Source organism: Procambarus clarkii, chromosome 44 (genome assembly GCF_040958095.1).
Source record: "Procambarus clarkii isolate CNS0578487 chromosome 44, FALCON_Pclarkii_2.0, whole genome shotgun sequence".
Taxonomy (NCBI): domain Eukaryota; kingdom Metazoa; phylum Arthropoda; class Malacostraca; order Decapoda; family Cambaridae; genus Procambarus; species Procambarus clarkii.
Window position 1 is genome coordinate 28228652 of NC_091193.1, and position 15299 is coordinate 28243950.

At 45.2% G+C, this 15299-nt stretch overlaps 1 protein-coding gene across 4 annotated transcripts in view; it reads left to right on the forward strand.

Annotated features, from left to right (window-relative positions):
* Window positions 1–15299, forward strand: part of LOC123745434 (N-chimaerin) — a 145138-nt gene that overhangs the window by 45496 nt on the left and 84343 nt on the right. For all 4 annotated transcript variants that reach the window (XR_011222048.1, XM_069300867.1, XM_069300866.1 and 1 more), the window contains one exon: window positions 6746–6989. Coding sequence is in view for 3 of the 4 variants with exons in the window: in XM_069300867.1 (XP_069156968.1) it covers window positions 6746–6989 (244 nt within the window). In the remaining variant the exon portion in view is untranslated. The remainder of the gene's footprint in view (window positions 1–6745; window positions 6990–15299) is intronic.

The window sequence follows — 15299 nt, forward strand, 5'->3', positions numbered from 1 at the left end:
GACGGCCTGTCATGGTTCATTCCCCTGCCCATGAAATGGACAGTCAACGCTGACTCCTTCAGTTGGCTCTGCTAGTCGTACAAGCCCCTGTAGGTGAACCTCTTCCCATTGCCGTGGTCCCTCCGGTGTCTCCCGATGTATGTGGTGCCCCTTTCCCGACTGTGGAACCGTCGCAGTGGACGCTTTTCGCCAGGATGAAGTGTGGTTACCTGTATCTCTTTCCCGCGGTCCAGCTGTTTGTTGCTTAGGGTTCTGGGTCAGTTAGTCTTATTGTGGGAGAGTCGTTCTTGTAGCCCTGTGGTGACCAGCACAGCCTTGGGTTGCAGTCGCTGCTTGCTCGGTGTCTGAACCCAGGGCATTTTCTGCGGCTCTGCTTCTTCCAGCAGATCAGGCCGGTCCAGTACCTGGCTGGTTCCTTCTACTCCGCTCTTTGAGTCTGGTCTTTTTGACACATGTCTATCACCACTTGTATGGTGATCAGGGCTTCTTTGATGATGTCCTACCTGTGGTCTTTTTCTCGGCAACAGTATGAAGTCTCTTGGCGTTCTTTTCACCATATCGTCTCTCTTTGTAGGTTGTCTTCTGTTTTTGTTCGGGTTGTTTTGTCCTTTCTTGGCTCTTTCAAGACTATCATTTTATGCCGAATACTGTCGCCTCTTATCGTACAGCACTGGCGGAGCTGTTCCAACATGCGTTCAGGGTGGATGTCACTTCCGTCCCGTTCCATAAGCTTTCTTGTGCTTTGTTTCACATCCGGCCTGCTCATGCACTGCCTGAGCCGTCCTGGTTCTTAGACCGGGTGGTCTCCTTTCTCTCTCTTCCCCTCGGTTTGTGGTGGCCCCCTTTGGCTCTAGATTGCTTTCACAAGGCTTTGTTTCTGTTGGCATTGGCCTTTGGGGGTTGGGTCGGTGAGCTTGAAGCTCTCCTTCGGCTCAAAGGTTTCTGCTCTTTCGGTCCTGGTGGATGATCTGTTCATTTGCAGCCGTCTCGGTTGTGGCGTCATGCTCGTTTGCTGGTTTTTAGTTTGGGGAGTTCTGTCCAACAGCTCGGCTTTCGGTAGCAATTTTTTAACCAGGTACTGTCATCACTCGATTATCCTGACTATATGGGAAGGGCCCCCAGCTGGATAATCACGTGTTCCAGATAATGGTACTTTTTCACCTATGAGTCCAAAACTAACCATTTCAAACTATTTTTATACTACAAACAGCATAATTTGAATTGCCTTGCCACATATAATTATTAAATATTCAACTAGAAACCTCAACTTACCTTGTTGTTGTTCGTCTTCTTGATTGATGCCACACATCTTGAAGTTAAAAATTCTTGACAATTTACGTAACCTATACTAACACAACACTAAAATTAACACTTAAAATTACTGCACAGTTCATTAGGCAAAGTGAGTTTTCACTGTCAGCTGCAGAAGCCTCACTGGTTGAAATCATTTGGCTTGCCTGTGATGCCTCACTTGTTGAAGGCGCTTGGCTTGCCTGTGAAGCCTCACTGGTTGAAGGCGCTTGGCTTGCCTGTGAAGCCTAACTTGTTGAAGGCATTTGGCTTGCCTGTGAAGCCTCACTGGTTGAAGGCACTTGGCTTGCCTGTGAAGCCTCACTGGTTGAAGGCATTTGGCTTGCCTGTGAAGCCTCACTGGTTGAAGGCACTTGGCTTGCCTGTGAAGCCTCACTGGTTGAAGGCATTTGGCTTGCCTGTGAAGCCTCACTGGTTGAAGGCATTTGGCTTGCCTGTGAAGCCTCACTGGTTGAAGGCACTTGGCTTGCCTGTGAAGCCTCACTGGTTGAAGGCATTTGGCTTGCCTGTGAAGCCTCACTTGTTGAAGGCATTTGGCTTGCCTGTGAAGCCTCACTTGTTGAAGACGCTGGGCTTGATTTTCATACCATATAAGAATCAAGTGTTGCTTGCCTGTGTTCACTGGCCAGTTGTATGATCAGCTCTTTTGCTCGCCTCAGCTACTGATACATGTTTCCAACTTCTGGATGATCAGAATTGGATGAAAAATTTATTAATCCATCAACATAGGTCATGAGTACACTGTATTTTGTGGTCATTGGTGTTGGTTCATCACTGCCTTCTTCATCCTCCATCTCTACATCGACCTCACCAGTAATAGACTGGAGAATCTCGTCTTCACTCATCACACCATATCCTGGGTCATTGGCATCTTTTTCAAGCCAATCAACCACATCCTGTCTTTCCAAGTTTTTGCCGGCATTTCTGAACATTCCATGGATTTCATCTGTAAATCCTTCAAAATCCATTTCTTCATCCTCCTCATTGCTGACCGTAGACATGAGGAATTTTTTCCAGGAATTTTTCAAAGTCGTTTCCTTTACTTCACTCCACACCTTGGCCCAGTTATAGATGGCTTCCTTGATTGTATAGTTCTTCAAATTCTCAAGTTTTTTTTTTAGCCCTGTTATCCACACAGAGTTCAATTTCTTCCGGAAGAGGCAAAACCACCAAAACTTAGTTGAGCATCTTTTTGGTGTACAACCTCTTCGTGGCACAGATAACTCCCTGATCCATAGGCTGGATGAGAAAGGTTGTGTTAGGAGGAAGTGCCATACACATTATCTTGCCATCATGTGAGGTTAACGTGTCAATTTTGGGGTGGGCAGGCGCATTATCAAGCAGCAGCAAAGCCCGAACTTCGCTTGGCCTTACTTTGAGTTTCTTAACTTGATAGGCACGAACTTCCCTGCAGAACACGTCATGAAACCAGGAAAGAAAGATCTCCTGTGTAAACCATGCATTTTGAGTTATAATATTTGACTGGCAGTCTGTCCAAGCAATGTTGCAAGGCTCTTGGTTTCTTAGATTTGCCAACAATTGCACACGTGATTCTGTCTGTGCCGTCGGCATTCGCACACATCATGGCTGAGAGCCTGTCCTTGCAAACCTTACGTCCTGGCACACAACCCTCACTCCTCATTGCTAGAGTTTTTTCTGGTAAACTCCTCCAATACAACCCAGTTTTATCTGCATTATAAATTTGATACGAATATATATTATTTGCCAAAATGTATGCTCTTAATTTCTGTTTAAATGGTTCTACACTGCTTTCATCTGCACTCAGTTTTTCACCGACAATTTTCCTCTTCACAATGTTGTGCCTACCTTTAAACCTTGCAACCCACCCTTCACTCGCTTCAAAATCCTTTATTCCAAGGCTTGCATTTTGTATTTCTGGGCCACGAATTGTCACACCAGCTGTGCGGTGCTGAGCAAACCACTTGTACACAGCCTCATCCAACTGTACATGCGTCGAAGTTTTCATAGTCTTTCTACCACACCCTCTGCTAGTGCTTGCACCTTCACTTTCACAGGTTGAAATGTATTTCATAATTTTCTCTTTTTGTTTCCTTATATCAGAAACAGTACTAGTGTCTATATTAAATACCTTGGCAACACTTGAAGTCGACTGGCCATTTTCACAAAGTTGTACAACACGTAACTTGTCTTTAATTGTTAGGACAACCTTCTTCCTCTTAACACCTCCAGAACGATTCATGCTGCTACCAGACATAGTCTTGGCCAAAAATGTTCAAAGTTACTATGAAAATAAAAAATTTATTTAAAAAAATATTTCACTAATGGCGCGGCACTGTGGTGTAACACGAGGATCGAGAGCACTTGGGTTGACCAGGCTTGGACAGGTCCAGTCGGGGCAGGGAGATACGCAGGAAAAAAAAAACATTTTTGAAGGAAACTTCAGCCTGTGGAAATTGTTTTTAAGAAACTTGTATGGTATTTTTTATTACATAATTACTAGTATTTCTTTTGATTTTGGCTATGATGAATTGTTCTAAAATTAATGGTAATTCCTGTACTGTACTGTAGTGTATAGGCTGCTCCACATCCCCCCTTATTCCCCCCCAGGTGGTCCCTCCCAACGCTGCCCCCTCTCTCCCGACACCACCCACCCACCCCACTCCCTCCTCCACCATGTGTCTCGAGCCACAGGAAGACAGGATTGAGACGGTATGGCCCGCCCCATGGCTTTCATATCCGGACAATTCAATGATTATCTGGCTGACTGTTTGGATAGTGTAACATCGGCAGCAAGTTAACCAGCTCCGATTTTTTATCCGGCTAAACCAGCTTTTATCCGGCTCCCATGGCCATTTTGGCCGGATATTGAGGTAACTTTATCCGGTCATGATTTTGGCCGTATAAGGGCATTTTCCGGATGTTCGAATCCCGGATAATCGAGTGGTTACTTCCACTCATTACTTTGTTAGAATACTTCCAACCACACGGGGGTTTCTATAGGCCATTGCTCCTCATACCTCTCTAAGGGGGCCAGGTTCTGGCTCGCTGTCCCTGGTAGGTCTAAGAACCCCATTCGCTTTGACTGATGCCATGGTCTAATACATTCATATATGTTCGGATATCTCCGGGCTAATGGCGTTTCATTACATTCAACGCTAGTTTTTTTTCTGCAGGGAGCCCCGTCGGCTCCCCTGAAGCTATCCAAACTGATATGTGCTATATTAGTTTGGGTCATCAGTCACAAGAGTCCTTTGCCTACCAAGAACCACAAGCCAGAACCTGGTCCTCTCAGAGAGGTGCAGGTAGCAATGGCCTTTGGGCACTTTACATTTAAAGTATGTCATAATTGCCATCGACTGGAGAAGACACCCAGAAAGATAGACGACACCCATGGCTGGCCCAGCCATGGTTTTAGGCTCTGCTTGCTTGATGTCCAAACTGGGAGTCTTTCCGTGACTCCACCTCTTTCAGCAGGTCAGGCTGGTAAGGTACCTTGCTGGTTTGACTTACTCTTCCACTCTTCGCGTCTGGTTTTTCTGACACGGGAGTATCACCACTTGTATGGTGATCCGATGGCTTCTCTGATAGTGTCCCACCTGTGGTCTTCTTCTCAGTGACCGTATGTTGTCTCCTGACGGTCTTTCTGCCATTTTCTTTCAATTTGGAAGGTGTAGTCGGTATCTGTGAAGGTAGTTTTGTTCTTTCATGGCTCTTTTTGGACTGGCATCTCCTGCTGCATACTGTAGCTTCTTATTGTGCAGCGTTGGTGGAGCAACTTTGGCTTGCATTCAGAGTGAATGTTCCTTCTGCTCTGTTCTGCAAGCTTTCCCATGCAATTTTTCACCTCCAGCCTGCTCATGTACCGCTTGCGCAGTCTTGGTCTTTGGACCAGGTGCTCTTTTCTTTCCTCCCTTCAGTTTATTGTGGTCCTTTCAGTTTGGGTTTGCTTTTGACAGCCATGTTTTAGTTGGCTTTGTTCTCTGGGGGTCGGGTTGCGTAGCTTCATGCTCTTCTCTGGCACAAAGGTTTCTGCTCTTTTGGCCCTGTTGGGTGGTTTTCTTTGTTTGCAGCCTTCTCCTTTTCTGGCTAAGAATAAGATGGCAGGCTTCCAGAGAGGTCCGTTGATTGTGTTGCTTGGTTGGTTAGGCTGGGGGTGTAACATTTCTCATGTCCTGTGGCAGCTTTGTGGCGCTACTTGTGGGCCGCTGGTGCGGTGTCCGTGGCCATGCTCTGGGTGGATCCTTTTTTACCTGATTCCCTCCATCAGGACTTGTGTTATCGGTTAGTCCTCAGTGTACTCATGTCTAGCCAGCCTGTGGTCTACCCTCGAGCCCATGATGTGCGTAAGTATGCTGCTTTGGCCGCTGGTTTTGGTCATATGTCTTGGGTTGCCTGGCGGGTGCTGGGGGTTTTGGAAGTCGAACAGGGTCTGGCCTCCCAGATATCTTGTCAACATTCTGGCCTCAGTTCGGCCTTGTGTTGCTTGAGACGTCTGTCATGGCCTGTTGTCTCATCTTCATCGGGAGACCTACGGTGCTGCCACCTCCCGGGTACATCCCAGTTTTTTACCTACCTGTGGGTATTTCGCCTCAGGGAGCCGACGGGGCTTCCCACAGAAAACCAGCGTTGAATGTAATGAAACGCCATATTCTAGGCGAGCCTTGGAGGAATCCTGTCACCCTCCCTCCCTCCCTCCGTTCGGTAGTTTTCATCACTCCATGAAATGGGGGTGGAGCGGCCAGCTTGCTTCAGCGGGCGTGCTAGTTGGATGACGATGTGCTTGTTTCATTGTTTTCATTTGGGAGAGTTCTTTGGCTTTGTTCAGATATAGGTTACAATTTTCACCAGTTGGAGGTTTGTAATGTTTCGCCTACCTTTCTGATGGTATCCTCGGTCGTTGACAGACATGACACACACTAAAGGTAGAGTACTCATATGGCCATTGCTCCCTGTGCCTCTCTGAGTGGACCAGGTTCTGGCTCTGGTGTCAGGAAGGCACACATAACTCCTGGCACTGATGACACCAAACTAATATGGCACAAGTCAGTTTGATAGCTTCAAGGCTCCTCCGGCGGCTCGTCCAAAAAATGGCGTTTCATTACATTCAACACTAGTTTTTTGGGTTGCACTGCTGTCTGTATTATATCAAGCTCATAATCAAGTTGGTAAATGGGAGTCTTACTCTTGTAGTTTTAAACTTGTGCTGCACCTTTAAATTTCATTGCAGCTAGTGGCTATATAAAATATATGTATATTCTAACATTCCATTGTTTTCATTTCAGGCATGAAACTTTACATTTTATAATCAGAAATACGTCACAACTTCATACTTAATATTAAAGTACAGTAAATTATATATTCTTATTTGTACAGTATTGAGAAAAATGTATAATTTATATTAAGATATTTAAGATATTTATATTTCTGAATTAATTATTCTTATTTCTTTCAGATTTAACAATCAAATTAAACACTTTCGTTTATACTATGATGGCAAAAAGCATTATGTCGGTGAGAAGCGTTTCGATACTCTACATGATTTAGTTGCCGATGGACTAGTCACACTGTACATAGAGCTGAAGGCAGGCGAACGTCTCAAGACAATATCAGCTGGTTCTTATGCCAACTCTCCATATTATACTCTTACCAGGTCCATTCGTAATCACATCCAGGCTACAATACGTACAGGAAAAGAGGTAAAAATATTATTTGTTTTACTTGACATATAGCAAATATTCATTATGTATTCTCCTACAAAGCCTAAATTGTGACTTGACCTTGTATAAAAGTGCACAACTGTAGGAAAATAACAAAAGTCTGTGGGAGTTTTCATTTCAAGCTTTACAGATCGTTCTTGAACGATTACTGATAAAAGGTGTTGAGGAAAACATGGAATGGTAATCTGTCCCTTTGTTCACCATATATTTCACTTTACTGTACTTATTGTAATATCATGTTGAATCAGCATCATTACACTCCGGCCAAAAACATCCAGAACAGCATCCAGGATTTTACACCTAGCCTGAGGTTAGGCGTACAGTCCTGTCTGGTATTGTCATCCAGAAAGAGATTCAAATACTGGCAGGAAAGACTAAATTATGATTTGACAGTATTGGTAAATACTGGTAAAAATTGGTAAAAAAAAAAAAAAGATTGGTAAATTGATATAATTTGGCCATTGGTAAAAAATAACCTCATCACATAGTAAACAATTAAAACTTAATGGAGAACTGTTCATGAGAAGAGGTTCAAAAAATACATATACTGTATGAGCTCACTTATCCAAACCCTACTGATCCAAATATTTGGGTTATTTAGCAAAAATTTAGGCCGAATATTTTTCTGGAAAAACTTTGCCATATCCGAATAGCATTTCAGATAGCCAGAGATTTTGCTCGATACCGCAAGCAGGCATTGGGTCATACCGTATTAAACCCGTACAATAGTGGCTCGAGGTGCGGAGTATGAAAGGTACGGTATTAGTGTGGCAGGTTTCGTGGAAGGAGAGGTGTTGGGAGAGTCGAGAGGGTCTGTCTGGGGAATGAGAGGGCCTATGATTTGTATTGTATAGAATAACCAAGAATTATGTAAAAATTCATTACAGCAAAAACTAAAGAAATATATACAGTGACACCTCGGCTTATGAATGTCCCCTCTTTACGAACTTTTCGGGTTACGAGCCCAATTTTTTGTAAAAATCCAAATCGGGTTACGAACTTTGCCTCGGGTAACAAAGTTTGTTGATACACATATGGCCGACTTAGCGCGTGGTGGCACGACGACCGCACCTTAATTTACCAGTGCCTCCCGCCAGGTGATAATCGCGCCTGAATTCTTTGTAAAAAATTTCAGTATTTTTTGGATTTTTGGAAATTTGAACATAAAAGTACTGTAATTATTATATATCTCGCCATGTATCCTAAGAAAGTAAGTGGTAAGGTCCAACCTAAGAAAATAGTGTGAGTAGAGGCAGTAGAGGATGTTCCTTCCTCATTAAGAAAATGTGTGAAGTATGGGAAAAACTGCAAACTTTTGTTGAAAAAACTCACCCAGATAAAGCTGTAGCAGGCCATTACATTGACCTTTTAAATGACAATGTGATGCGTTGCTACAGCAAGTGTTAAAATGTAGGGAAAAACAAATGTCTTTAGACAGATTCTTAGTAAGACAAGCAAGCAGTGAGCTACAACCAGGCTCACGTCTGCAGGAGTACCAATCAGGTCCTAGTGGTACATCTGCAAAACGTAGGAGAGAGAGTACCCTCAGAGAAGTCATCATTGCCTGATGTTATAATAGAAGGGGACTCCCCTTCTAAACACTAACACCTCTCCTCCCCCCCCCATCTCACTGTCTTCCATACGACAACAAGAGACCAAAATAAAGGTAAGCAATAACTTGTACATACTTTAGTACTAAAGATTTGGGTGAATTAGGTATAAAATTTACTTTGAAGCTAATATTTTTGGGAGTATGGAACAGATTAATTCATTTTACGTTATTTCTTATGGGGAAAATTCGCTTCGGTTTAAGAATTTTCGGGTTACAAACTGTCTCTGGGAGTGGATTAAATTCATAAGCTGAGGTACCACTGTAATATTATAACATATTCAAGTTTCTTAAAAAGTATGTGTACAGACGGTAGTTTCCTGCTAAAATTTAGGAATTTTTCTGGGGGGAGCCCCGTCGGCTCCCCGGAGCTATCCAGGCTGAATGGATATGTATAACTTTCTGGCATCAGTCAAAATGCTAGGAGATCTTGCTTACCGGGGACCATGAACCAGAACCTGGCCCCCTCAGAGAGGCACAAGAAGCAATGGCCTATAGAAACCCCTTTGTGGTTGGAAGCATTTTGTGTCTGCCATCGACCTGGATAGGCACCCACTTCGTCTAGAGACGAAGTGGAAAAAATGCTCAAGGAGCTAAATAAGAACAAAGCAGTTGGTCCAGATGGAGTTTCACCATGGGTTCTGAGAGAATGTGCACCTGAGCTCAGCATTCCTCTTCAACTCATTTTTCAGGCATCCCTGTTTACAGGAGTTGTAGCTGATGTGTGGAAAAAGGCAAACATAGTTCAAATCTACAAAAGTGGAAGCAGGGAAGACCCCCTTAATTATAGACCGGTATCATTGACAAGTGTAATAGTCAAAATATTGGAAAAAATAATTAAATCTAAATGGGTAGAACACCTGGAGAGAAATGATATAATATCAGACAGACAGTATGGTTTTCGATCTGGAAGATCCTGTGTATCGAATTTACTCAGTTTCTATGATCGAGCAACAGAGATATTACAGGAAAGAGATGGTTGGGTTGACTGCATCTATCTGGACCTAAAAAAGGCTTTCGACAGAGTTCCACATAAGAGGTTGTTCTGGAAACTGGAAAATATTGGAGTAGTGACAGGTACGCTTCTAACATGGATGAAAAATTTTCTGACTGATAGAAAAATGAGGGCTGTGATCAGAGGCAATGTATCGGACTGGAGAAATGTCACAAGTGGAGTACCACAGCGTTCAGTTCTTGCATCAGTGATTGTTGTCTACATAAATGATCTACCAGTTGGTATACAGAATTATATGAACATGTTTGCTGATGATGCTAAGATAATAGGAAGGATAAGAAACCTAAATGATTGTCATGCCCTTCAAGAAGACCTGAACAAAATAAGTACATGGAGCGCCACTTGGCAAATGGAATTTAATGTTACTAAATGCCATGTTATGGAATGTGGAATAGGAGAACATAGACCCCACACAACCTATATATTATGTGATAACTCTTTAAAGAATTCTGATAAAGAAAGAGATCTAGGGGTGGTTCTAGATAGAAAACTATCACCTGAGGACCACATAAAGAATATTGTGGGAGGAGCCTATGCCACGCTTTCTAACTTGAGAATTGCTTTTAAATACATGGATGGCGATATACTAAAGAAATTGTTCACTACTTTTGTTAGGCCAAAGCTAGAAAATGCAGCAGTTGTGTGGTGCCCATATCTTAAGAAGCACATCAACAAACTGGAAAAGGTGCAAAGACATGCTACTAAGTGGCTCCCAGAACTGAAGGGCAAGAGCTACGAGGAGAGGTTAGAGGCATTAAATATGCCAAAACTAGAAGACAGAAGAAAAAAAGGTGATATGATCACTACATACAAAATAGTAACAGGAATTGATAAAATCGATAGGGAAGATTTCCTGAGACCTGGAACTTCAAGAACAAGAGGTCATAGATATAAACTAGCTAAACACAGATGCCGAAGAAATATAAGAAAATTCACTTTCGCAAACAGAGTGGTAAACGGTTGGAACAAGTTAGGGGAGAAGGTGGTGGAGGCCAAGACCGTCAGTAGTTTCACAGCGTTATATGACAAAGAGTGCTGGGAAGACGGGACACCACGAGCGTAGCTCTCATCCTGTAACTACACTTAGGTAAAAAAAGAAAGGTAGGCGCCCCAAAACAAACCCCTATTTTGGTGAAACTATTGCTACCGAAAGTCGAACGCGTGGACAGAACCACCATCTGTGCAACCCCCCCCCCCCCTCCCCCCTCACCTGGAGGGGAAAGGAGGAGCCCCAGACCCTCCGTGCTGGCGATCCAACTGGTAGTTCTTGGCTGATGGAATTACTGGCCGGTCGAGTGCCTCTGGCTGTGGTTTTTGTTTCAGTTCTATGCCTTGTGGTGTGGACTGTCTTTACCGGTGGGGTGTGAGCCAGGAGTGAGATTCCACAGTACTCGGGCTGTATGCGCCTAGGGCTATCTTCCCTAAGTGCCCTGTAAGTACTGCCCTTGGGGCTTGGGGCCACCTTCCACAAGTCACCTTGGGTTCTACCTGTGCTGTGTCCTTTACTGCTCGGTACTAGGCCGCCCTTGGAGTCGGCTGGGGTTTTGTTGCCCTGGTTTGTCTCTGGGTAGGTGGTAGTTTTTGTCACTGGTAGGGGCGCGGGGTACTGCACAGCTAGTTTTCACCAATAACAGCGGCCTGCTCTGTTCTGCCTGGGTACAATGTCCTCTTGCGGGGTTTTTCTTTTGTTTTAGTTTGTGCCTGGTGGGGGGTCTGCCTTTATGGTCCCCCTTTACTGTTCTAGGTGTTTTTATTTTGATATTTTCTGTTGATGGTACTCCCTGCTTGGCCCACATGAGTGGACACGTCCCGGGGGTTCAGCTTTTAGAAGTTTGTTTGGTAGACTTGGGCGCCGGTTTGCGGTACCCTGCCTGGGCTTGCCTTAGCGTGTACCCAAGGCTAAGGGCCCCTGGGAAGCCCCACGGGGACTCCGTGGTCCTATGGGTGTGTCCCCGAAGTCCCCCCCCTTCCATGCATCTTGCAAGTTTGACGGTTGCTCTGTTCCCTTCTCTCAGGGTGACACTCACCGGTTGTGCCTCCGCCATGCTGCCTGTTGGGTCATTGTTTCTTATGACCTGGAGTCGTGCGACGGGTGTTGTCGGTACGCGCTCTCGTTCACCCAGGCCACTGGTCATGATAATCGGGTGCAGGCGGCTGTGGCGTTGCTTGCTAGGTGTAGGTTGCTGCAACGCTCTTGGTTGTTTGTGGCCCAGATGCCCCGAGGCTGCCCCATTTTGGTTGTTGGTGTCCGGACTTGGGAGTGGGGGTCGTTTCGCCTCTGGCTCCTTCTGCTCCTCGTCCTTCCCCTTCTGTTCTGCACACTTGCTTTCGGCTCCGAACTGTAGGCAGGTTTCGATATTGGAGCGGGGTCTGGTTGGGTTGAGACTCGGGCGGTCTCGGGGAATTTTCCTCTTCAGGGGTGGTGGCGGAGGCATTCGAGTCGGTTCCTCCAGCCGTGCCGTATGGGTCTGACCAGTGGGCTCCCTTCCTTAGTGTTTGTACAGCTGCCCCGACTTTTCCTTGTCAAGCTGGGGCTTTGGGCGGGTGCGGCTCGGCCCCAGGTTTGCCGTAGAGGTTCCCGGGGTTGCCTGGGGGCCTTGGCCCCCAGTTGCTCCTCTTGGGTCATTGTACCCTTGGTGAAGGGCTGGCAGTTGCTCAGAGTTGGGTTGTTTATTCCCCCTCTGTGTTCATGTTGGTTTCGGGTATACTCCTCCCTGGGTTCGGTTCCGTGTCCCTTCGGGTTCGTTGGTCCCATTGTTCCTGGGGGTGTAATTACCTAAGTGTAGTTACAGGATGAGAGCTATGCTCGTGGTGTCCCGTCTTCCCAGCACTCTGTCATATAACGCTGTGAAACTACTGACGGTCTTGGCCTCCACCACCTTCTCCCCTAACTTGTTCCAACCGTCTACCACTCTGTTTGCGAAAGTGAATTTTCTTAGATTTCTTCGGCATCTGTGTTTAGCTAGTTTAAATCTATGACCTCTTGTTCTTAAAGTTCCAGGTCTCAGGAAATCTTCCCTATCGATTTTATCAATTCCTGTTACTATTTTGTATGTAGTGATCATATCACCTCTTTTTCTTCTGTCTTCTAGTTTTGGCATATTTAATGCCTCTAACCTCTCCTCGTAGCTCTTGCCCTTCAGTTCTGGGAGCCACTTAGTAGCATGTCTTTGCACCTTTTCCAGTTTGTTGATGTGCTTCTTAACACTTTCGCCCGGGCATGACGCAGCATTGCGTCGTCCGTTTACTGTCGGTAATGCCGGGGATGACGCAGCATTGCGTCATCCACTTTAAATAATCGCCAAAAATCAGGTTTTTATCTGATTTTTTTGGGACTGGTTTTAAAATGCGCGCCAATGTCTTCCCATTTTCCTTGTTGCACCTCGTGGCCCGCAGGCAGCTCGGCACACGCCGTGGGCCCATTGTTTTCGCTCCACTGTTGTGACCAATGTCGCCTCCCCTCGCATCTCAAACGTGTGAACATTTCGGCTATTTTCCGTGGCTATATTTCTTACTGCGGCTTTACAAACTATCTACGCTTACTCCACGATGGATAGTGATCATGAACAAGGCCCTTCCAGGAATAAAATTGCGAAAGAAAGGCTTGAAAAGGGCGGGAATTGGGAGCGTAGCTGGAAGGCGTCTGAGCGCTCACTCGCGGCTAACGTGTGGCCCGTCTTCAACTTGTCGGCGGGTGGAGCATGACCAGGTTTTTTTATTTTATATGCAAATGTTCCTCTAGAGAATTCTATTGCGAACCCATTGAGACCAAAATGAAAGACCTAGGACGAAAATTGAGGTGACCAGAGTGAAAATAATGAAAACATTTTATCGCCTTTGCGCGCTCCTGCGTAACTTGTTCACACTTTCTCTGTTTGCTGCGGGTAATTAGCCAGGCTTTTGGAGTTTATATATGCATTTAGTGCTGTAGAGAATTCTATTGCGAACACAATGATACCAAATTTAATCTCGTAGAGCGAGAATTAAGGTGACAAAGTTGAAGAGAGTATACACTTTTCAGAATTTACGCGCGCTCCCGTGACACCCTGGGTCCCATATCGCACAGTTGAAGGGTGGCGCGAGGGGTACGCCAAAGTGTTAAGATATGGGCACCACACAACTGCTGCATATTCTAGCTTTGGCCTAACAAAAGTCGTGAACAATTTCTTTAGTATATCGCCATCCATGTATTTAAAAGCAATTCTGAAATTAGAAAGCGTGGCATAGGCTCCTCGCACAATATTCTTTATGTGGTCCTCAGGTGATAGTTTTCTATCTAGAACCACCCCTAGATCTCTTTCTTTATCAGAATTCTTTAAAGATTTCTCACATAATATATAGGTTGTGTGGAGTCTATGTTCTCCTATTCCACATTCCATAACATGGCATTATTAACATTAAATTCCATTTGCCAAGTGGTGCTCCATATACTTATTTTGTCCAGGTCATCTTGAAGGGCGTTCGCCTCCTTTTGCTTACCCTTTTCGCGTTTACGTTGCGATACTGTTCCCTTCTTATCAGGGTCCCTGCGTGTCCCTTGATCAGGGGTATATTTTTGTCCATATGTACCTCCATGCGTTTGTGCTTGCTTGTCGTGGTTCTCATTGGTTCGTGTGTCTCTTCGTACCTTTCAATATTATTGGAACGTCTGTTGACTTCCGATGTGGATTCCCTCTGGTATTTTGTCGGCCTCGTTGGTTACCTTCCGTCCTCTGTCTGTCTTTCGCTTTGGTTTCGCCTGGTTTTGTTTTCACGTCATCTCTACTTCCAGTTTCAACGTTCCTAGTCTTCGTTACATACCCTTTCCCGGTGTTTGTACGATGTGTGTATACGATGTGTCTGTACATTCTGTATGTACAATGTGTGTCCGCCTGGTGTACAAGCCATGCCACCCAGTGGACGGGTGGCATGCCATCCTGGTATGTTACTCTGCTCGCCTGTGTTGTGGCACCATTGTGTGTCTGCTCTGCAGGTGAGATTGTCATGTCTGACGCCTCTGTCGGCCAGGTGCTGGTTCTTGACTTTTGATGGGGTGCTTGCCTAGTTGTGCTTGTGGGGTTGAACTCTGGCTCTTTGGTCCCATCTCTTTCCTGTCGGTCGACAGTTGTGCAGTTTCCAGAGAATCCTGGGCTCTGTCTTATCGACGTTTGCTTCTGTGGGTGGAGTCTGCCTCCATCATGTAGCTTCCTAGTGCTTTCTGCTTCGTGTCTCCTCTGACATTGATCAGGTTCTTTTTCATGTCTGTGGCTCCTTTGGCTACACAGCTTCCTCCTGTGTCCCCTTGTGCATACGAACATAAGGACATAAGAACAAAGGTAACTGCAGAAGGCCTATTGGCCCATACAAGGCAGCTCCTATTTATTATCACCCAATCCCACTCATATACATGTCCAACCCACGCTTGAAACAATCGAGGGACCCCACCTCCACTACATTACGCGGTACTTGGTTCCACTAATCAACAAACCTGTTACCGTACCAGTATTACTGAAGTCTTTCCTAAATCTAAACTTATCCAATTTATACCCTTTGTTTCGTGTACAAAACGTGCCACAAGGGTGGCATGTGCCACCCTTGGTCACTGCTTCATCCTTGTTTACTCTGTCTCTTCCCCACTTGGCCGGGTTGCGTCGATGGCTCCTAACAGGGGTATTTGGTGTGGTGT